Here is a 25,276-nt window from a genome sequence, read left to right on the forward strand (position 1 = left end):
GGCCTACAGTGCATTTGACCCCGTTCTCATCTACTCTCTTAAACCAGTTTCGTGGAACCAGTTCCGTGGAAACCAGTAATAATGGTTGAAGCAGTCTTGGAGGCAATCCTGTCTTCCAAACCAGTTTGAAAACAACCCCTAATGTGGTTTCCAAGACCGATTTGCCTTGTTGATACTGGTTTAAAGGGTAGATCGGACACAACCATTCTCAGGGAAGCCTCGTTATAAAACCGGTTTAGTCATAGGTCTTTAATAGTCCTGACACAACAGTTTTTCAAGAAGCAATCTTTGCATGGAAAGTACACGAGTGCGTGCATGATGGGTGTGCTACTTTGTGTAGAATGCCGATCATGGTGAGGTTTAAAATTTTGTGCAACACATGTTGTACATTGTATGTGATCCCACTGAGCGTTCAAATAGCCACAAGACCACTTTTCGGAAAGTGGTATTGGAAACCAGTTCAGGAGAGGGTGATGAGAACACTATTAATGAAGCAATCTTAAAACTGGTTTCCATGACCGGCTCAGTTGATAGAGCGTCCGTCTCACAGCCGGTAGCTCGCGAGTTCAAACCCCGGCCACGTCATACCAAAAGACATTAGGTGGGAATTGCTGCTACCCTGTTTGGCGTTCAATGATTAAAGGAATAGAGCCTCGTCAATCTGGCGCTGCACAGCGGCTGCCAGGCCCACGATCAATTGGGCAAAACAAATTTTTGGAGTACATGTATCTATTTTGAACAATAAAATATGGATTTAAAAAAATGGTTTTAGGTTAACCAGTTCAATAAAGTACAAATTAGATTGAGAAAGGGCTACTTGAGATACATGTATGTCTACAGTATGTCAAGATCCCTTTTCCTTTTCTTTTTTTTATTGGGGGGGGGGTATTTTCACACTTTGGATAACAAGCGAAAATTAAAAAAAAAACAATGTTCAGTGTTATTGTGAGATGGCAGTATTTTGTGTAATGTTTTGTTTTAATTAGAAATGTATAAATCATAGCATATGTACATGAACAAGCAGGCCTACATTGTACAGTTGTACATATGTTTGTGTTTTCATTCTGCAGGAAGTAGGGACTCAAGAGCTAGACGAATAAATACATGACTGATTATCAATCGAAAAATAAATCCTTTCCAAACCCCGCAGACAGTATTAGAGCCATAAGGTTTTAGTAATGAGAAGCCTGGATTATAAAAGGCAAAGCTAATATAAATCATCCATCATTCCTGCACACTTTATGCTGGAAGTGTATCGGGGGGGGGGGGGGGGGGAGGGGACAATATGGAGAAATGTACATGTACATGTATGCACTCAAAAACTCAAAATGTGCTGTAAATCTACTTTTGTAAACCCACAAATGTAACAGACTTTTACCCCTTTCATAAACTTATCCTCCAATTAGCCGCCTAAGAGTAATGCGGATAATTCAATAAAAATTGCGTTCATAAACTCCAAAAATAATCTTCATTATTTTTACGAGCACCCGTCCTGAAAAAGGAGGATAATCGTCATGGCAACCACACACACCCCCTCCGATGCAGTACGTTGGAAAGGGTGACCTTGTGACCGCTCCATGGCAATTATCCGCATTACTTTCAAAATGCGTTCATAAAGTCAAAATCTGGTCCCGATGCTGCTATTATGCGGATAATTGCAGCATCAAAACAATGCGGATAACTCTGGTCCTCCTCTGATTTTACGACCAAATTATGCTGCTATTAGCCGCATAATTGGGTTTATGAAAGGGGTATGAGATACATGTACATGTTTCTTAATAGGACTTACAATCATAAAACAAAAGGGCAGAAATGTACACCAACATTTTTTGAAAGAAAATATCAAACGTACAAATACATGTACAATGTAGTCTTTTAATGACCAATTTTGAATGACTGTGAACAGAAACCTCATGATTGTTATTACATGTATATGCATACAAGTATACTCCATTCTTTTTTACTTTATAACCAGATTATAAAACAATTATGAATTTTATAATATTAGATGTCTTTATTAACCAAACAATTATTTAATTTTTAGCATTCCTAGAGAGAAGCTACATTACATGTATGCCCTTTTAGATTAAGCTGTTGCTTTTGTAAACAAGCTAGCACTGTTTCCAAAAGAAATAAAACTTTTAAAGAATTGGGGAGGGTGTGCAATTCAAAGGAACATTGTACATGTATGTGCAAGTGTGCACAAGATTTTTGTACAATACAATTTGTACTACATGTATGTACACTTCTTCAGTTTCAGAACAATATATCCTTCAGTTTAAAACCAAAGGTCATTTTAAATTGCTTTTTACATGTAATAGCGATATGTGGAGTTCTCTATTGAAATCTAGAAAGCTTCTTGCTACGATATATATGTAGGCCAACATTTTGGGCAAATGTGTGCAATACTAGCATGGTACTACATGTACATGTACATGCCACTGTACATAATATGTACCAGCAAAAATTATCATTTCACCATCATGTTTAGCATGCCACAGGGAAGCGATCTTTCCACATGATACAAATTGCTTGATTGCAGTCCTTTCTTTCAGGGCTACATGTATATCTTCCCTCTCCAATCTAACTTCCCTTTGTAATTGTCTCATGATAACTTGTTGCCAATAGCAACTGTATCCAGAGAGACCAAGTACAAAGGCAGGAATAGAGGATGATGATGATGACGGACGAGGGCTCTTTCAGTTTGCAATGAAGCTCACTGAAAATAATGTAATGCTAAAATGTTTCCTTGTACAGTGTAAGCTGTAAAAATCCACAGTACGAGCATACACTTGGTGTTCACAATAAACTAAATATTTTGCCACTATTCCATGTTTTTATCTTCATGTTATTTTCCCTACTTTTATATATGTTTCATGAACCAGTTTAGACTCTTATCAAACATGAACTTGCATGCCTTTTTTAAAAACTGGTATACCTGTATCTTTTGTAATCAGGCAAGTCATATATCTGTATGATTATTTCAATACTGGTTCAAAGTAATTAAAAAAATGGAAAATGTTATACGTAAAATGTTTTCAAAAAACATGTTCACTCCAAGTCTATTCCTCTGGTACCATCCCCTCATCTAATAAGAACGAAGAAGTCTATCTCTTGGCAAAATTGAGGTAACGTAGAATGTGCAATATTGTTGCTTTTGTACTGTAATTTAGACAAGCCCAGGTTGTGTGTAAACTCATATCCTGGAATTTCCTGGGCACCCAAAATAAATGAAAAGCTGACCAAAATCCTCATCAACCATATGAAGTGTGTGCACAAAAAACTTAACATTTTTCTTGACTTACTTGAAATGACCAATCATGAACTTGGTGTCGTTCATACATGTACCGGAGCTCACAAGTTCAAACTTTTTTTAACAAACAACATACTGTAATATATCAAATACATAAAAGGCAAATTGCACTTACAGCAATAACATCAGCGGAAGTATTTATGATCTCTGCACACAAGACGAGCAGGGTGACAGCAACCTGCCCGAGTTCCATCTTCATCAGATATCGGTGATACAACATCTTCATCCTATAACGAGTTCTGTCTGCTATCGGCTCAACGCTCTTGATCCGCCTCACATGCTCGGAGACACTCCAATAGGTAAACTCGTCTGTCTGTCTGTCTTGATTCACTGGCAAAGGTGAAGTTCTGCTTCACAATTACTCAATGGGCAGATGGGATGACGTCACTGCTTCTGTTATACCCAGCCCCCTTGGTACTGTTACAGTGGGTGGTAATCTGACCTGCACTTGAAATGCCTCAGAGCTGGAATGGATCAAGAAATTGTTTCATGGATTATTTCAGGATTTTCTTAACACTTCATCATCAACAGGTGCTTTCCTTTCACTGTACTTGTATGTACAATGTACATGTACAGGAAGTTCACAGCAATAAAGAGGCTGTTCTCACTACGTTCCTAAAACTAGTTTACTGCATGTTGTTTAGTGGAAACTAAAATGTGCGATCTTCGCACATTTTGAGCGCGCTGCGGTTTTAGAATTTCGCGTGAAACTTGTCACCCCACTGAGAGCGTTTCCATAGCAACAAGAGCGCTTTACGTGAAGTGATTTTGAAAACCACTTTCATGTGCTCAAGTGGGAACACTAGCAAAGCGATCTTCCAAAGTGGTTTCCTGAATCGGTTTCCAGTAAACTAGTTTTAGAAAGTATAATGAGAACGGCCTCTAAGTTTGATTATTGTGCTACATGGAGCTATGTGTAGTAGTACATGTACATACGACTTTCTGACAAGAAAATGTGTTTCATTCAAGATTCAGGAACAAATTACAGCAAACATGTATGTATTGCATGTCTTTAATATTCCATATTTTATCATTTATGTGTTTGCCCAAATAAATTTTTATTAAACTACTTCAATACTTGGAATAAAAACCTATATTTTTCAATTTATAATCATTTAAAGAGAAACACACATACATACTGCACAAAAATAATCCCTCAAAAGGCAATGCAATGCAATGCAGCATAATAAGATCTTGAAATGAGACTGATCTACGGTGTTCATACTCACCTTACAAAATCTATTTTTGTAACCCTCTTTAATCCCACAACATGGAGATATACTATATGGCATTTATTTGAGCAAGCATTCAGGAAGGGGGCAATTAGAAACTGACTAATCTCCCCCACTTTTTACTTGATAACTTAGTTTGACGATCAGGAATCCTGTAATTTAGGCTGTTTACCTACATTCCCAAAACTAAAAGACAACACCCAATTAATAAGAAATCAACTCCATCAGGTTACAAATGAAATTGAGTAATTCAGACTCCATGCACATGTGGGTACAATGTACAATATACATTGTAGATACTTGTACTGGTGGTACATGTACATGTAGTTTATATGAATAGGAGTGATACATGTATGTACTGTATGGAGCATTTAATTTCCTATAATTATTTCCTTATTGAAAAAAAAAAATGTTAATCCACAACAAAATTAGGTTCTTAAAGGACTGAAAGTGTTTTTTTCATGAATATTATTTTTTTTTTGGGGGGGTGGGGGCTGGGTGTAGATGGTAAATTACATTTGTCTACTGCCAACTCATCCATTCACCACAAGGTCTACTTTATTTACAGTGTACATTTCGTCTAATAACCATTTGAGCCAATAACCATTACTGTAGTGTACTCAGTCCAATCATCACTTTGTCTTTATCACCAGTTCACTTTATGGCTATTTCGTCTCACAACCAGTGGGTCTATTATCCATTCTACATGTATTTCCATTAATTTCTCCAATTAACACTTTATACACGTAATCTAATTAGATGAAATGACACTACATGTAAATCGCTATGGCAAAAACTGGTTTTATTAGACAAAATGGTGAGTGGACGAATTTTGGACAAAATGATGGTAGACCAAATGATAGTAGACAAGATATAATTACATGTACAGTGTATATAATATGGAGGTTTACGGTTCACCATGTGTAATATGAAGAAGGGAAAGGAAATACAGGCAGAAAGATTGAAATGGAAAGACAAGGATGAAAAGAGGAAATTAGAAGTTAAATTCTTTTCTTAAAAGTGAGTGAAGTCCTGAAAAGGACTTTTACTATGATTTTTTTAGTTTATATTATTGATTTATTAACCACTTCCATTGAAACATGTACAATGTATACAAAATATCAATTTTCCTTATTGCAATTTAGTTTTTGGCCTGAAATGACCAGATGACTATTAAAGTTGATCAAATTACTAATATGTACAGTAGACTTTTGTACTTTACTTTCTAACCCACTAAAAGCTAATACATGAAATTTAAAGTTTCATATTTCAAGTGTTTTAAATAATTAGGTTTGAAATTAGAAAGATTGAAATTGAAAAAACTTAGATTAATAATTTTTCCAAATTAGACAGATTATAAATTCCCTTTGATAATAAACTCAAAGTTCATTGACCTCAAATAACATTGACCTTGGCTTGGAAACATTTTTCAGACCCCACTGTATGTAAGATTCAGAAGCTGGATAGAGAGGAACAGAAGATCCTGCGTCCAAGACTGAACCTTTAATACATGTAACCTTTATGCATATTCATTTGTGATAATCATCCCACACAAGTTTCACTTTAATAGAGGACAAGTCCACCCCAACAAAAACTTGATTTGAATAAAAGAGAATAATTCAACAAGCATAACACTGATAATTTATCAAAATCGGATGTAAAATAAGAAAGTTATGACATTTTAAAGTTTCGCTTCATTTCACAAAACAGTTATATGCACATCTCAGTCGGTATGCAAATGAGGGAACTGATGACATCACTCACTACATGTATTTCTTTTGTATTTTATTATATGAAATATTTTGATTTTCTCGTCATTGTCATGTGAAATGAAGTTTCATTCCTCCCTGAACACGTGGAATTCCATTATTTAAAAATTCTGTGCTTCAGGCAAGGAGGTCCTGATCGTCGTAAAAATTGAAATATTGTACTTAATTCAAACAATAAAAAACAAAAGAAATAGTGAGTGACATCATCGACTCTCTCATTTGGATGTAACTGGCTCGTTAATATAACTATTTTGTTAAAAATATTAAAGGGAAACTTTAAAAAGTCATAACTTTCTTATTTTACATCCGATTTCGATGAATTTTTCAGCACTGTGCTTGTCTGATTTTTCTCTACACATATTGATTCAAATCAACATTTTTCTGAGGTGGACTTGACCTTTAATGATCTAAAACACCAACACACAGTCATACTCATAGACATACCCAAGATCAGAAATTAATTTCAAATGCTTAAATTAATTGCCTTGCCCTAAATACATATACAGTACATGGTGTACATGTAGATTAGAACTTTGCAGCAGTTCCAAAGCTAAGACTTGGAATAGAAAGATGCAAAGAAAAGCCTGGCTAAAAACACATTCTCTGTCAATGTCAAAAGTTTTTATTTCCTCAAAATAACAACAAAATGTAAGTATTTAAAATAAATGATCAGTGCAGTGGTTCTGTTAATTCTCCCACTTTTCACTGTAAACACATATTCTGCTAATTTACAAAAGACTTGTCTAAAACAGATCTAGAGTATGTGATAGTTCCTACATGTAACATCATAAATGACCAAAACATTTTACATGAAAAGAGTGGTACGATAAAAAGCTGACATCCAGGCACTCACACGTAATGCGAGGTTTATAGTGATACTAACCTCGCATCATGAACCGCGTTTGTCAGTGGATTTCTAACTAGTGGGTCGCGCGTGCTGCGATCCCACTTCTGGTGTCCACAACACACAACATCTATGGCTTGATTTTTCTGTGCGCGGCGGCAGGTAATGAACCCTTGAGTGATATCAAGAGGCTTACATGTCTAGGCGTACATGTAGCAGCCTATAACAGTGAGTGATTGAATTACCGACAGGTATTACTGAACGTGCACATCATACGCATCAGAAAATAATTTCATATGCTCAAAGCTTTGCAACATCCTCCCGAAGCCAAGGGAACTTGAATAGAAAGATGATGAAAATGTTTTAAACACATTTTCAAAGTCTTTATATTCTCAAAATAATAAAAATAGCTCATCATTGATTTTATTGTTTTCTCAACATGCATCTTTTTTTTCAAGTGACCAAAATATGTGTAGACCTGTAGACATGTACATGTATTTCACAAGCAAAGAGGGGTCTGATTGGAAGCTGATGTCGTAAAAAAAAACTATTTCAGCAAAATTTTTTACATATTTTGTAGTAGATCTTCTGTTCTGTATTGAAAGTCTGATCAAACCTATCATTTCTTTTTCCTGTGCTATCTGGTTTTTTGGTCTAACTTCCCAGATAGGCTGAGTAAGGCAATAAAAAATGCCAGTAAAGTGATAGGTTTGCCAATAACCCAGTTGGAAGACATAGTTACAAAGCAGTCTTGGATAAGCTACATAGTATCATCAGAGACGATACCCATCCCCTCCATGGCTTTGTAGTTTCTAATAGGTCTGGACGGATCCGGTTACCAAGAATAAGGACTAGCAGGTTTAGATGTTCTTTCCTTACAAATGCAATGGTTCTGTACAATGCAGAGTTTAAACGATGACCCCCTTTCATTTATATCATGTGCTATATTGTTTTGTTAGTGGGCAATACCCTTCAAACTGAAACCGACATACCTCCAAGTACTTACTCCAACATGTATTTTAATCCAATTGATTTCTTGTATTGTACTTCATTGTCATGCCATATTACTTTTATACGTTGCGGGGGCGGCTGTGCTGAGGCAATGCTGCTTGGTCCTGAGGGGGGACCGCCAGGCGTGGTGGTGGTTTCCAGCACTGGATGGGTGCCGTTTCGACATTGTTATCGATGACTTGTAGTGGTGTGTAGTGTGGGTTGGTATGTGTGTTTGTGGTTTGTGTTGTGGTGTGAGGTGTGGAGTTTTGGGGGTATGTTTATTGGTGTGGTGTGGATGGGTTATTTGTGTTTTTGTAGTGTGATGTGTTGTGATTATTTTCAATGTCGAAACGGGGCCCATGGATGTGTTGGGCTGGCACCGTGCTTGAGGCGTTTCCCCCTCGGCACCAGGTAAAGTTTTCAGCGCAGCTGCCCTTGCAGCGTATCATTTTTGTTCTGGGTTAGTATTAGGTCTTTGTGTATATTATTTAATGCCATTATTTTTGTAATTATTTATTATATGTTATATATTGTTCTTTGAATACCAACAGCCGGAATATGATTTTTGTGCCAATGTAATTTTTATTTTGAGCATGACAATAAATTTTGAATATCTGAATATCTGAATGTTGTGACTCATGTCAAGTCTCTCCGTCACATTTCGAGGTCAAAACATTAGGTCTAGATATATGCCCATCGCTTTCCAAAATACCGTGATCGGGAACGGCTGTATTTCGGCTCCAATGTTCACGTTATTCTCCGACTTCCGACATCGCTTCGCTAGATCGCAGGGCTTCGCCGTAATATAATTTTGATATGGACTGAATTGAGTTCTGAACTTGACTTAGCAACCAAAACAAAAATTTGCTTGAAGTAGTAGGCCTAGTACCAGTAAGTCAAACTCGAAATCTACATGTAGTACCAGTGCAAAACTGCCATTAGCAACAAAGAATTCGGACAATATTAACTACATGTAAATAATGATTGTAATTCGATCCACACTGGCACTAGCACTCACTTCATATTGGTGTGTGTGTGTGTGTGTGTTTGAGTTTTGTCAGACGTGTATCAATCAGATATGATTATTTACGTCTGGGACCGACCTTTAACGTCACCATCCGAAAGACGTTTTCTCTTTAGTCTTTACACCGTTCACTTGACATAATATTATTACGGTATGTCAAGTGAACGGTGTAAAGACTTAAGTTAACTTAAGTCAAAGAGGAAACAAAACTGGGCGGTGTGGCGTGCGCCTGTAAAATCCAACTCCAAGCTGTGGGGAAGTTACAAATTGATAGAGGTTCGAGCCCTGATCACGTCTTTCGGATGGTGACGTTAAAGGTCGGTCCCAGACGTAAATAATAATTTCTGATTGATAGTACATACACGTCTGACAAAACTCAAAGTTTCACTTTCACGCACACCATGCATGCAGCTGCAGAGTGCAAAGCACACAGACGCACGTTCATTTGAACTGTCTTGAGTCTTGAATTGAAGAGTGGATGCACTGCTTCGCACTCTGCAGCTGCATGCATAGTTTCGTTTCCTTTCCTCTTTGAGACTTTAGTCTGTAGGCCTACACCGTTCACTTGACATACCGTAATAATTATTAGGCCTATGTCAAGTGAACGGACGGTGTAGGCCACCCATGGGTTCAAAGCATCTCGCGTGCGAAGGAATATCAGTCGAATGCAACGCGACACACACGACACAGTTAAACTTTCCTGGGCTTTTGCCCACATAAAATATTACTTAAAATTTTATATATCACATTCTGCTATGACAATACCGAATCATTTAGATCCTTCCGTGACTTCTCCTTGAAGTTTCTTTTAAAAAACATGTATATTTTCTTGATCTTTAGTGAAGATTTTACGGAGATGAAAACTGCTCAGCGCGGATATCAATTTTCGCCTAAAGAGGGCGCACGATATATATTCATATCAAAGACACGACAAGGGAAAGACTAGGCACCTACACTACTTCTACACGCAAATCGACGCAAGGCATTACGCGAAGTCCGTGAAGTGTCCAATCTTTTCATTGTATAGACTTTGGGATACCGTATACGTATTACTGACGTTCGTTAATGCTGGTTTCTTTCCAGGCATGTATATTATTTTCATTTTTTTTTATTAGTCATCTTTTTAAATTCATTGCAAATAAGTGTTATCATCACCAATAATAATCTTTAATTATGTTTTTGAAGGTATTTCATTCATTGGTGCCCATAATTAGTAAATTAATCATAAGGATTGCGCATTCAAAGAATTTAGATACAGTTATAAAATTACCGAGGAGCTGAATCAAGTTTGTGAAATTATTAGCGCCACCAACGGGCTTCCTTGTATTTCCGTGGAAGAGACAAGCGAAGTCACTTTCGAGGCCGAGGTAAGCGAAATTTGTTTTTTTTTAATGATTATTATTTTATTATTATTTTCATATTTCTTTAATCTATTGCTACTTACCGGCAAGAGCCCCGGTGCGTAGCGAGAAGGAGTTTCGGCAAATATTACTTCAGCAATGAAGCGATGTTTGCCGACTACTTTGAAATCCAGGGTCAAACACGGTCTATTGTACGAGGTTAGTATAGTGAGTGGTTGTATTACCGACCGGCCTTGTATTACCGAACGTGCGCATCGTACGCGTCAGAAAATAATTTCATACGCTCAATTCTTTGCAACATCCTTCCAAAGAGAACTTGAATAGAAAGATGATGAAAAATGGTCAAAACACATTTTCAAAGTCTTAATATTCTAAAAATAATAAAATATGGTCAAAATAGCTCATCAGTGATTTTGTTGATTTCTCAACTTTTCCCATTGAAAACACACGTTCGGTAATACGACACCTTTTTCAGGTGACCAAAATATTTCACATCCGAAGAGGGGTCCGATTGCAAGCTAATATCATCAAAAGAAAAAACGATTTCGGCCAATTTTTTACATATTTATATTTTGTAGGTAATTGTGTATTTATGGTGAAAGTTTGGTGAATTTTATGAGAATAATATTTTTGAAATGATTGAATTCATGAAAAGTGTTCGGTAATACGATCCACTACCATAACCTCGTACAATGTGTGAGTGGGTGTAGGCCTACATCTACATTAGAGAAAACGAAACCAATCACCAATGCAGTGAGTGGGTCAATAAAGAAAGGCTTAAAGCGTTGCTGAACAACGCGAAACATTGTTCTCTTTTCAAATAAATGACAGAAATTAAAACTTACAATAAGTATCAATCCTCCAACAACAAACCCAGAAGTCTTTCATTTGTTTAATTGATGAAAATGATGAGAATTCGTAAACATGTCACAGAGTCCCCCGCACCAATTTCATAATGAAATAACATTACAAAGATTTCATCTAATGATGGCGCTAGACCTGATTAAGTTGAGTTTGTTCGCGATCACTATAATAAGAGATTTTGATTGATTGATTGATTGATTGGTTGGATTGATTGGATTGGTTGGATTGGTTGGTTGGTTTGTTGGTTGGTTGGTTGGTTGGTTGGTTGGTTGGTTGGTTGGTTGATTGATTCATTCATTCGTTCATTCATTCATTCATTCATTGGTTCATTCATTCATTCATTTGATCAGTTGGTTTTATTTGCAAAGTTTCCAGACATAACAATCGATATGCAGGGGCAGATCCAGATTTCACAAACAGGGGAGCCGGAAAAATCCCCATTTTTCCCAGATCGCCCGCTTTTTTTTCTTTGTTGTTGACGTTCCTTTAGGGGAAATCGTATCTCATTTACTTCTCATTAACCCTAATCAAATCATGCGTGCTTTGTTGAGATGAAAATAATATTCAATAATACTGGCCCGCGAAAAAAAGCTTCGTTGAGAATCATGGTTTGCAACGTACATGGGTGTCGATCGGTATTCTTGGTTGGCCATTGACACAAATGTTCTTGTGGATGGGGATCTACCCCCACTAAAATCACAAGTTAGGACATTTGGGAGTGGTTGATATGCATGGTGTTCTTGGAAGTTCCTTCATTGTTGCAGTCTACTGTACTTATATATATTTTTTAAATTCAGTTTGTGTTACAAGTAAGCCTATTATAAACTCGAAAGAAAAATTACCAAATAAATATTGTCTGTACAAAGTTTTAGCATGATGTATTCAACTTCTCTCTTAAATCTAACCCGACTGGCAATATTTTTTTTCTTCTTAATGCATGATGATAAAATGCAGATTCGGACAAATTAAGACTATAGCACAAATTACAAACTGTGTGGCTTCTTGTGCGCCATAAGGCTTACCGTCATTCCTTAGACGATTTTAACCCTGGATTTTAATTTATAAGTGCATGAAACAAAAACAAACATAAAAACAATCAAAACTCAACTGTCATGTTATGATATTTCTCCAACATATTCTTGAACCATCAGTGTGTAATATCAGCTAATATATAATGAAATTTACTGACCGCATGGGTGTGCTCTTATAGAATGCAAAACTGTTATCCCTTTCCAAACCAGAGATTTTTTTTGCCAAAACAAGAAAAAATCAATCAAGTTTAGTTATGCAAGTCCATAACAATAACAAGAATAACATGGAAAAAAACATCCGATGTTCATATCCGAAGATACGCTTTAGAGAGAAACCATTAATTGATTTCACTTATTTAAAAATTGTAAAAATATGATCATATTATTATTGAGCTCACTGAACCTCAATATTTTCATGAGAGGTATCTGATGGGGTCACATGATAAAAATTAATGTTTAATATTAATTACATCCAACCGCATACAAAAGCACCATATATAATTATGAGCTAATGATCACCAAACGACCATTATGACTTTTTAAACTGAGTGATTTTTATTTGCATTTTATATGGGCTCACTCTTTCATGACTATACAGCGCGTCCCAAAAAAATGTCCCTCTGACATAGGACTGAATTAATTCTAAAATGTGGTAGGATTCTCAAATAAATGTTCATGAGTAGAAAGCTCATTTCATGTTCTAACTTTTATGAAAATTTCATTGGTCACGCTTCAGCGGTTTTGAATACACACTCTGTTACGTAACAGTGGTGCATTTTAGCTCATTCCAAGTTTGCAGCATTGATGCATTTCTTCATTGTCTATGGCATGTTAACCCCCATTCTTACATCCAGGATCTGAGCAGGGATAATTCCCTAATCATATCTAGGCTCATCAAATCATAAACTTGAGCATGTTCAGAAGGACAAGAAACATAAAAAATTAAGTTTGTTTGATGATTGATAAGGGGAATCAGTGCACCAACTTGAAAGAAAATGTGAATGATGGATGAGTACAATAAGCTGAAAAAGGGGGAATCAACAAGTTAATCACCCTTTGCAAAAAGGAACTATACCAAAGAAAATTTTGACTTTTTTCTTTTAAAAAGTTACACTGCATTATTGAACTTGACCTCAGTAGCTAATTAACTAAAAAAAGTAATGAAAACAAAAATGCAGTATTGTTGGAATTATGCATGAAACAGACATGACCCGTTGTCTCAATCATTGTGCATCTCCCGTTTATCAAACATGAAATGAACTGTCAATACTGTTTTTGCCCTTCTGAACATGCTCAAGGTTGTGATTTGATGAGCCTGGTTAGATCATGGAGATTTCCCTGGTCAGATCAGGGAATTCCTTGGTCAGAACAAGGAGATAGAGGTGAAATCTCCTTGGTCAGAATGGTCAAAGGTGGTTGATATGAAAGTGCAGAACACAAAGCAGTGTTGCATGCATATAAACTTGGAATGGGTTGAAAAGCACCACTGTTACATAATAGGCTGTGTATTCAAAACCACTGAAGCAAGACCAATGAAATTTTTATAGAAGTTAGCACATGAGATGGGCTTCCTATATCTATACATTTCATTGAGAATAATTTTTATTTTTGGAAGTTATTAAGCCGCATGTCAGAGGGACATTTTTTTGGGACGCGTTCATGACTATATGCACCTCATTTTCACATAGATAGGTAATGAGGACATCAATGCTCTCCTGCAAAATATTATTGACCAAAACTTATCACTTATCGTTCAAGTCAAGGTATTTGGATATACAAAAGTAGGGGTGACTTTTGTTATTTTCTTGTTCAAAGGTTTACTGAATGTCGAACTTCATATATAACAATAATACCATACATCGGTAATGTGTGTATAACCAGGCAAATAAAGTGAAGTAATTAGCCTATACTCTATATTATTTTACATAACAAAAATGAAGTGATATTCAAAAGGGTTGTAGATTAAATGGGACAAACATCATGCACTTGGATGTGGGGAGGGGTAAATCTGAAAAAAAGTTACTTGTACTTTTTCAAGATCTACCCCTCTGGGATTTACGTCCATGGGGTTTTCCCCGTTTATATTGCCACCCTTAATTTTACTCCGGTTTATTTTTCCACCCTTTTGAATTACTTGATTTATCTAAATTAATTTATTCACCGCTGGTGGGATGGAACACCGGATTCAACACCCTATCAAAAAAGTTGTTTTTCGTCGGGGTCCTTTTATGTCATGTGTTAAAATTATAATAATATATTCATAAACATTCACCATTATTTTTCATCTTGAACCTCCACCCATCTTTTTAAAAATTCATGGAAAAGAATATTTTTAACAATATACACAAATTGCGAGGGAAACAAACTGATTAATGGCATACTATAATCATCACTATAATCATCATGATCAAACTTTTCATTTTTTCATCGTCATTATTATAATTTTCTACCCTAAATTATTGGGGGATGATAAGACAGGCCATCCCCCCACTTGAAATATTGGGAGGGGGATATATATCCCCCCATACCCCGTGATCTAACATCCATGGTTTGCAGTACGGCACTCATGAAGACGATATAATGGACGTGCGAAACGCAAGCTGTTTTTTATATTCCGACCTGCCAAAGTGGACATTCTAAGCAATTTTTTTGTTATCATGAACAGGATAGATTTAGATTAAACTGGGCACACACGGATGGGAATAGGCTCCCTAACTTAATATAAGCGCGATCCGGAGCGCGAGCCAAATATATTCCCATCTGAAAAAAGACAAGCACCTTCTGTGGACAGAATATATAAAATTCAAGCCCGAGGCCGTTTTTCTTAAGATGTAGTCATGTCTGACCCAAAATTGCTCAAAAAGTGATCATATGCATGTATAAGGTCATATGCAAATTGCGTTTCCAGGGGCGGAAATCTCACCTAAAAGGTTATAGGGAGACAAGGGGCAAGAACATTTGACAAGAAAAAAAAAAGGTTGATCACCCAAAGTATGGTCATCTTGCCCTAAAATACATGTTTTTATTTCGATTTTGAAGGATGTATTTTTTACCATCATAAAAAACCACAAATAGAGTAAAGGGGGACATTTGACATCGTGCCCCCTACTATTTTGAATAGGGGGGGGCACGTCCCCCTGTCCCCCTGGGTTTCCGCCCATGGTTTCAACCAAAAATCATCAATGTATTATTTTTATTATTATTTTTTTTTTTGGGGGGGGGGTGGCGATTTAAATGTATTTATTTTCTGCATGCAATTATGATCTCAAGAGAGTCCCGATTTCATTGAAAAGACAATAAAAAAATAAATGTAAAACAACAAAGAAATAAAATAAAAACAATAATGAATAAGAAATCGATCTGATATCGCAATATTTCCTACTCACTTGCTTAGAACACCAAAAGAGTTTCTATACCAAAACATTTGGAGCTTTAAGAGAGTTATAGATGAATAAGTATTTGCTTTCGCATTATTAGCATAATCTCGTAAATTTTGTAGATTATAATCTTCAAAATTTAAGTGATAAATGTCCCAGAAGAACCTGCGTGCCAATTTTCGGCGCGATCATGCGGCGGTCGGCGGCCGAGAGATCTCAAGGTAAATGGGGGGGGGGGGTTGATGCATCAGGGGAGAAGCAGCCGCCCCTCCCCCTGTATGTGGACTTAGGGAAAGGAGCCGGGCAGCGGTAGAAGACAAGTGAATAAAATAAGGTGAGAGGAATTAAGACTCAAGTTAAAAAAAAAACTTTCATTAATTTCACATTTGCTCCGAAAGAATCCTTCTTTTTTAAAAATCATCATTCGACATATGGGGCAGCTGATCAATCAAAGATTAAAAATTCTACTAACTTTCTTGATCTTTGAGGGTTTTTTTTGTTGAACTCCCTCATTGTTTATTATTAAGAGTCTGCTATTTTGTACAACCAATTAATATTTCTTAGGGTGAACTTCCCGTTCAAGGAGCACCGAACGTCCGGTGGGAAATTCGGTAAAGATAAAAAGTGTGCGTGTGTGTGTGTGTGGGGGGGGGTCACATGCCCCTGTCGCAGCATCACCGTCCCTGGCCTGCTCTTGGAAGCTCCTTGATGAAAATAAATAATACTTGTTCATTGTTCTTGTATTTTGCTGATAGTGCATAAAACCGTTTTGAAGAAACATACAAGTATTTGATACATTGTCGATACCGTATCACTGTTCTGACGTCATCATTCTGCAGTCTGCTGCTGTATTGTTTCTTCGAAAACAAGAAGTAATTTGAATGAAAATGCCTTTATCAAAGAATGTTGATCATTTTGTGCTTCCTAATATCATCTTAATGGCTCTAGTCACAGTGGGCCTACTTTTAACGGTGGTATGTAAAACAATTTATCTACTTTTTCTGGCCGTCTATATGACCTGGATTCAGTAGGCTACTGGCATGACTGGAGCTGGAGCCGAGGCCCGAGCGGCACATCCAGGCCGCGCCGCCGCGGCTAGGGGTGGCCGAGGCTAGCAAGCGTCTCAGCTTAGGGGCGGTGCACTGTCTTTGGCTTGCTTTCGCGCCTGCTGAAAATTAGTCCAGTTGCACAATTGCTGGGAAAAGGACAAATTTTGCAGATGAGGGGGTATGAAAAATTGTTGGTCATGATGATCAGTAGAGGCGCACGGCCAATATTGGAGACTGTCTCCAATGCGGGAGATTATCTCCAATATCACTATCAGTATCAGAGACAGTTTAGTTTTGTAAAGAATTTGGGTATCTAATTTCAGAGACAGTCTCCAGTTTTGGAGTCCAATTTCCTTTGTTTACATTTGCTGCAAAAGGATTACCTTGGCGGCAAATAAAAATGTGATAAGCAGATTCCTCATGAAAAATTACCCCTTTTCACCGTCTACTTTAAAAATTCACCGTCTACTTTTGTTTTGATAAGGATTTTTGTTGTCAATCACACACAAAAAAATGGGCTTCTGACCTCAGTGAATCAAAATTTTACTTTTTAGGTGTAAAAAAATCATGCTTTTGTTGGTGTTGTTTCTTTTGTCCTTTTGCAAAGCAAGTCTCCAATGTGGGAGATTGTCTCCCCTATTGGAGAGAGTCTCCCATATTGGCCGTGCGCCTCTACTGATGATGATGGTCTCTAGACCAAAAGCTTCAGTCTCTGTTGTTCCGCTGAAGAACTGCGTTGGCTCATATGTCAGAAAAAGACAGAAATTTATATCCCCAGAAACGACGGTTATTCCTGTCTAGATGGTCTCTAACAGCAGCTTACTATACTAGAATCTTATTTTTTTATATATAGTGGGTGAATGTAATTACCGACCGGCCTTGTATTAATACGGTACCGAACGTGCGTATCGTACGTGTCAGAAAATAATTTCATACGCAAAATACTTTGCAACATTCTTCCAAAGGGAACTTGAATAGAAAGATGATGAAAATGGTCAACACATTTTCAAAGTTTTATATTCTAAAAATAACTTCTCCCTTACTGTATAGATAGCACACATTCGTTAACACAATACCTTTTTCAAGTGACCAAAATATTTCACATGCGAAGAAGGGTCCGATTGGAAGCTAGTATCGTCAAAAGGAAACACGATTTCTGCAAAAGTTTTACATATATTGTAGGTAGGCCTAATTGTGTATTTGTGGTGAATGTTTGGTAAATTTTATGAGAATAATGTTTTTGATATGATTGAATTCATGAAAACTGTTCGGTAATACGATCCACATACTTTATACTTTACGTACTAACATACTTTATACTAGGTAAAGTTTAACTGGCCTGGGCCTGGGGCTCCATCCAGGATGGTTCATCCAAGGGCTCGATCCAAGGGTTCATTACCATCCTGCCTGTGGGGAATTAAATCTCTGGGTAGGACTATGGTATGCCAATGCTGTACACAGCACACAATTTAAAAAATCATTAAAATTTCACTTTTGTGACGTACATTGGCAATTATTTTTTCATCATTAACTAGGGGGTATTTATTGTATTCACCAGAGCACTCGAAAACTTGAATTTGGGGCGTATTTTTTTGTACTCCCTCAATTGGTGGAAAGTAATATGGCAAGATAATTGTAGATTTTCAATCTCTATTCTTAATTAAGAAAAAATAATTCAAAGAATCAAATTTACTCAAGAGCAAAGTTATATGATGAATAGCTGTAATGGAACCTGACAATGTAAACAAAAATCAAGCATTTGTCCCAAAGAAAAAGAGAAAATAAGCCAAACAATGCCAACCTTTTTTACCACACAGGGAGGACGAACAGAGAACAAGGTTATGTCATAACCTTGTTCATAGAATGAGTGGGGCTCGATCTAGTATCAGCAACAGATTTATTGACTTGTTTTCAATCAAGTCAAATGGAATACCGGGTATTTAGGCCAAATCGTGGGTTTGGGAACCACTCGTCGATTCGTATTTGCACACTTGTGTACAAAGTGAATGGAGATGGAAATAGGGAACCGTACGTGTGACTGAATAAAGCGCTGCTGTGTGAAGTGAATGGTGGTTCCCAATATCACGATAATGCCAGTATTTATATGTTGTTTCTAAATTGCACCATTCAGCAAATTCAGGTATTAATAATGCTAATTAAGGCCTAGCCTAGGGGATTAGGGCTAAGCCCAAGAAAAACTTGAATGTGCTAGTCTGCTAGTAGATGCTTTTTTTAATTTGATAATTGTTCTAATTATCCAATATATGATCGTTAATCGGCAATGTTCAATTTCAATAACAGATTAGATAGGGAGCTGATATGTCACACGACACTATTTATCAGATATAGCTCTCATATCTTTTCCATTTTGACATGATTTGACATATTTTTTTATCAAGTTATCATTTATCATAGTTTATTGATATAAGGATTCTTAAAAAATATTTTTTTTATTCTGGTCTTATTTCAATAATATATTTTGAATTGTATACTAAAATTTAGTTCTGTCATTATTTTGCATTGCACCCAGGATAGATGTTTTATTAACATCTATTATAGGTGAAACTTTGTTTTGAAACCCTGTTTTCCATTCTAATTCAAACTCAACTTTGATAAAGTTTTGATGCCATGCTTATTTAATATTTTTTAAAAATTTTATTCAAATAAACTTGTTGGGTGAACTTGATATTCAATGGAGATATTTCTGATTGAAATGTATTAAAAAAAAAAACAAATTTGTTTCTTCTAGTTGTGCACCTTCAAACCTGACGTTGTTCCGTATGCCTACATGGGACCAGTTGGTGATTTAGCTCACTACCTTGCCTACAAACAAACCCTAGTTATGCAGACAATGTAAGTATATTATTGTTTGCCCAGGAAGTGGCCGAGGTTCAGAACCAGCTAGGGTGACCAGATGTCCCGGTTTTCAAGGGACAGTTCAGCATTTCAGTAATTTTTCAAAGTCCCGTATGACCCTTCCCAGGAAGCCATTTTGTCCTGTATTTCACAGCTTTCAACACATGTATACATGTGAGAAAAACAGAAAAAGGGTGAAATATGAAAAATTGTAGGCCTATCCTGATCATGTCACAATCGATGACAATTTTATTTTTGTAGAAAAGAGGTAAAAGATTTTGCTCGCTTGCATCTTTTTAGAAATTTTGCCCCATATACCATTTTTAGCCCCTCTGAAATTGTTTGATTCAGTACACCATTGATCTAACCCGAAGTGTCCTGTTTTTGGACTGTCCAAATCTGGTCCAAATCAGGGGGGTGTTTCACAAAGATTTAAGCATGACTTAAGTCTCACTTAAATGCCGACGCGTACATGATATGCAACGCGCGATCTTATTGATAGATACGCATTAGTGCGCGTCCTCATGACACGATCTGACCAATGCGGTCAAGCCTTTCATACCATATGCAACTCGGTATTTAAGTGCGACTCTAAGTCATACTTAAATCTTTGTGAAACACCCCCCTGGTCACCCTGGATCCAGCAGGAGTAGGGAATGGAGGGGGGGGGGGGAGGGTACAAAAATTGCCCTTTTCCTGTACAGCTGGAAGTGGATCTTTACATCCCTCCACTCATGCACTTCCTTTTTCTGATAATTCAAAGTTGTTTAACTGCATAGACAATCTATTTGATAATACATGTATGTTGGAAGTTCCTTTGGTAGCAGGAGAGATGTTGAATGGTTCACAGTATACGCAGCACTATAGAAGAAATTAATATATCACTGTTTATTAATTATCAATTACTAGTATAACATTCTGTGCATTATTTTGATCCCCTCTATCCTTTTTTCTATGACTTGTTAAACATGTTTTCTTGATTAAATATTTTTTGTTTTTGAACATGTTATATTTCAACTTGATGGGAAAGAAATAGTACAAATAAATGTGATATGATAATTGTAATATATGATGATAATAATTGAAGTAGAATTAATACAGGGAATGAATTGAATTTTAATTTAATTTCTTTGTTCTGTTTCCAGATGTTATACAGCAATCTTCATACACGTTGTTGAGGCATTCTATGCTTATTACCTAGCAGGGTAAGAGATGCTTCATTGACAAACAAAAATTTAATTGAATATAATACTGATAATGAACAAGGTCGGCCTACAAGTACTGATAACTGGGGTGACTTTGGAAAATCTTTGGGAAAAGATATCCCATTTTTAACCAACTCCTCAAATAATATAAATTCTGAGTGCCAATAATTATTGAGGAGTCTTTGATTTCTATATTCGCTTCTTCCCTCCATAGTGATCTTTAGTTGACAGCCTTTTCAAAAGTGTGTATTTTTTGAGAAACTATGTAGTGTACAGGTTTCTCATTTTCCAGAAAGAGTTGCGTTTAAATGCACGTCAAAAAATCAATCGCAAGTCCCGCAATCAAGTTGCGCATGATTTTTACAGTTGCGATCGATTGCAACTCTTTCTGCAACGGGCTCCTGATGTGTAGGACACCTCAGAAATGCCCAAAGGAGAATACACATTCACTGCAGTGTTAAAGCTTATCCAATGTTGCAGATTTAAGCAGTAGGTGGCAAATAAGGGTAAACTGCCTGGTTGGACTAAATGAAGGTCGACCATGAAAATGAGTGTACGAGTTGGCAATAATTGCCAATGGTCCACTCATCTCATGGTCAACCTTCATTCAGTCCAATGCCATTCCATCCAACATTTGTCTAACAACCATTTGGTCCAATAATCACTTTGTCTTATCACCAGTTAGTCTATGACCATTTCGTCTCAAAACCAGTTGGTCTAATACCCATATGCTTTTCATTCATTTTGCACAATTAATTAGACCAAATGGTATATGGACTAAATGGCTATTGGACCAACTGGTTATTAGATGAAATGGTGAGTGGACGAAATCGCAAGTCACTATGGATAGTGGAAGATGGTAGACCAATGATAGTAGACGAGTTGGTGATTGGACGAATTGACATTCGACCAATTGAAAATAAACCGTTGAAATGCCCCCCCCCCAAAAAAAAAAAACAAAAAAAAAAAAAATGGATCAAGCATGTATGATATAATTTACATGTATGCAAAATTAACTATTCCCTTTTTTGTTTTTATTTCCATTTCCAATTCTGTTGCCAGGACGAAAGAGTTGTCAAGTTCGGCAAGACTCAAGTGGGGCATTGGTACTCTGTGTTTTGGCATCTTCTGCATGTACGAGTTGCTGAAGTATGACCCAACTAAGCAGCAGAAGAATGAATGATTAAAGTGTGCAAGCTACAGAAATAATGTGAACCTACTTCAATGACATGCCAGGTTGTGTGACCAATTTTTCAAGTCTTCTACAGGGTTAGCATATAAGCATTGACAATGAGTAAGGTGCCTTTGCCAGAACTTCAGGGGAGGCTGGAGTGAGCTGCATGGACTCTCTTTAGTTGGATGCCAGCTTTTTCAAAATTTCAAACCGTATTCAAGTTTTGAAGTGTCCGTTTAGTGAAATTGTAGGCCAATAAACTTTGAACTTGGGCAAATAAAGATTTTTGTTGTCAGAACTGCATTAAAGGAAATTAACTGAATATTATGTGAGCTAGTAGCCTATGAACTTTCTTCACTGAGATGCCAGGCTGTTCCCAATTTAGAATATATTATTTAAGTTTCAAAAAGTGTATATTTAAAATGAAGGTCAAACGTGATCTTCCTATAAACTCTGAACCATGGCAAATAAAGGTGTTTTTTATTTCAGAACTTAAACAACAGAATGAATGAGTTCAGTAGTATCTGAAGGAAACCAAACTTTAAGAAGTAAAGCAATCTTTTTGGAAAGAATAAAATGAGAGGAACAATTTAAAAAAAGTTTCATCAAAATCGGTTATGAAATAGGCAAGTTATGGACGTTTAAAAAGTCTTGTACTTTCTATGGGGATCCTCAAATTGGTAAACATGCTTCAAAATGGCTGATTTTGTGGACTACTCTCCATTTGTTTTGTACAAAAATTTTCAGATTTCCCCTTTATTTTACATATTTCACATTATCTCCTCTCGACCTTGACATATGTGGTGTGAATTATATTTTCCCATGACATATGTTGTGCTCAGAAGGAGGCAAGATGCAATTTGGAAGATGAGGAAAATTTGAAAATTTAGTTTTGTAGGCCAATCATTATCTTCCTAATTACTCTGAACAGAGGAAATGAGGCATGTCAAGATATCTTTCAGATATATTCTATTAGAATTCAGAACTACAATGGATTTTGAGCCTACTTAAATGACATGCTTGCCTTGCTAGGTTTAGTCCAGTTTTCAAAGTTTATTCAGGATTATCCTAATATTCCTAAATGTTGGAGATCAGGGTGTCCTTGTTTCACGAGTCCACTGTTTCTAATGAATGAATCAACTGTTCATAACAGAACATGTAGACTCATTAATAATTTTGTGTGCTTTACTATGGCAACAAGCATCAATTTAGTGCAATGTGACAAAAACGCTCATCACTTCAGCATTGATATTTTTTTATACTCTACATGGTAAATCAGGCGTAATTTAGAAAGGAAGTCTGCAAAAACCATGGGTTGAATCGATGAGCTTTATAACCTCCTTTTTGAGTCAGACAGATGTTTTCCATTTTTCATTCCTACTTTTTATCATATTTCAAGGTAAATTGTAGAATGTGAGTGCAATCTTGTATGAATAATGAATTTGAATTAAATTAGATTTTAACTTTTTAAGTCTTCCTTTTTCATTCCTTTAAAAGATTTATCTCACTTCTATGAATCTTGCAATGATTTCAGGCTTCACGTTTGTAATATTTACTTAGTCATTTGTAATGTATATATAAATCATACATTCTTTTTACCTGGCTTTCCTTTTCAAAGAGGAGATGTATATTTTGGTGTTCCATAAAGCTGTTCATGAGGTAAATTGCCAATTAGTCTACTGCCATCTCGTCCACTTACCACATGGTCTATCTTCATTTAGTCTAATGCCATTCCGTCTATCTACATTTCGTCTAACAACCATTTGGACAAATTATCACTTCGTCTAATCACCAGTTCGTCTATGACCATTTCATCTATAACCAGTTGGTCTAATACCCATTTCCTTTTCATTTATTTGGCACAATTTAACACTTAGGCCAATTAGACCAAATGGTAAATTGACTAAATGGCTATTGGACCAACTGGTTATTAGATGGAATGGCATTAGACTAAATGAAAGTAGACCATGTGGTGAGTGGACGAACTGACGGTAGACCAAATAATAGTAGACGAGTTGGCAATTGGACGAATTAGCATTAGACGAATTGGAAATAAATCGTTCATTAGACACAACTTTGCACAGGACAGATGACCTGGGGCCGTTTCATGAATACTTCATATAATAACAAGTGCACATTTTCTGTGACAAGCTTGATCAGCCAATCAAATTGAATAATTTCGGTAGCTTTTAACCGTTATTGCAAATTTGTCATCACAACAAGATTTATGAAATGGGACCCAGTTCTTGTGTGCTTAAAAGTCAAATGCACCCCAGAAAAATGTTGATTTGAATAAAGAGAGAAAAATCAAACTAGCATAACGCTGAAAATTTCATCAACTTTTGTAAGACAGGGCCCAGAGGTTTCATCAACATATTCATATAGTATCCCTAAATTAGACCCCAAAATAGCCAATCTGGAATAAAATGATTGGAAATGGTTTTTCAACTGAGATACCATTATGCAGTATATATGAAAAGGTCATTGACATTTGACCTCGAAAAAAACACTTTCTCCAACCCGTATTCCTCCGAACTTTTTTTTTTGGTATATGTTGACACCCATACCTACTCAAATCAGACAAAAAAAAAAATTTCCAATAATTTTATTCCAGATGGTTACTAATTACGTGATACTAATAAACAACACTAAACACAATCTGGGACCTGGTTCATGAAGCTTTTTGTAAGTTTTGCACGACTGGTGACAAAAAAATTTCTTGTGTTGCTTTATCAGGCGCCGATTTACCTATGGCACACTATATATTACCCCGGCTGTAGCTCCAGCTGGTGCATTCAAGGAATTAATCCTGCCGGGTACCCATTCACCTCACCTGGGTTGAGTGCAGCACAATGTGGATAAATTACTTGCTGAAGGAAAAATACACGCTGTGGCTAGGATTTGAACCCATGTCCCTCTCATTGAATGACTAGACTCGTAACCACTAAACCACGACGCCCCCAAGATAGCAGGGGAGGGGGAATTGGGAGAAGACTCCTGCAGGGTACAATGAAAACTTCTAAGAGGGCATGCCCCTCCCTGATTGCTAACCTATTTTTGTTAGTATTTTTTATAATTAAGATGAAACAGAAATAGCAATAAGTGTGAAGAGACATGAAATCATAATCAGTGTTTTTTTAATCTGTTTAATTGTAATAAATTTAATGACTAATAACAATACATG

At 36.5% G+C, this 25,276-nt stretch overlaps 2 protein-coding genes across 4 annotated transcripts in view; one reads left to right on the forward strand and one right to left on the reverse strand.

Annotated features, from left to right (window-relative positions):
• The window catches only part of LOC121429606 (E3 ubiquitin-protein ligase RNF13-like), a 38,802-nt gene extending 27,324 nt beyond the window's left edge, over window positions 1–11,478 (reverse strand). For all 3 annotated transcript variants that reach the window (XM_041626723.1, XM_041626724.1, XM_041626722.1), the window contains exons 1-2: window positions 11,382–11,478; window positions 3,429–3,777 (exon numbers count right to left, since the gene is read on the reverse strand). In XM_041626723.1, the coding sequence (XP_041482657.1) occupies window positions 3,429–3,539 (111 nt within the window). In that variant the 5' untranslated portion in view covers window positions 3,540–3,777; window positions 11,382–11,478. The remainder of the gene's footprint in view (window positions 1–3,428; window positions 3,778–11,381) is intronic.
• Window positions 11,479–16,618: 5,140 nt separating this feature from the next.
• LOC121429751 (transmembrane protein 254-like) lies at window positions 16,619–22,691 on the forward strand. Its single transcript, XM_041626955.1, has 4 exons — window positions 16,619–16,782; window positions 19,607–19,710; window positions 20,859–20,918; window positions 21,981–22,691. Exons 1-4 carry the CDS (start codon window positions 16,690–16,692, stop codon window positions 22,099–22,101), a joined length of 378 nt encoding a protein of 125 aa, XP_041482889.1. The 5' UTR covers window positions 16,619–16,689; the 3' UTR covers window positions 22,102–22,691.
• The last annotated feature ends 2,585 nt before the right edge of the window (window positions 22,692–25,276 follow it).

Source organism: Lytechinus variegatus, chromosome 16 (genome assembly GCF_018143015.1).
Source record: "Lytechinus variegatus isolate NC3 chromosome 16, Lvar_3.0, whole genome shotgun sequence".
Lineage (NCBI taxonomy): Eukaryota > Metazoa > Echinodermata > Echinoidea > Temnopleuroida > Toxopneustidae > Lytechinus > Lytechinus variegatus.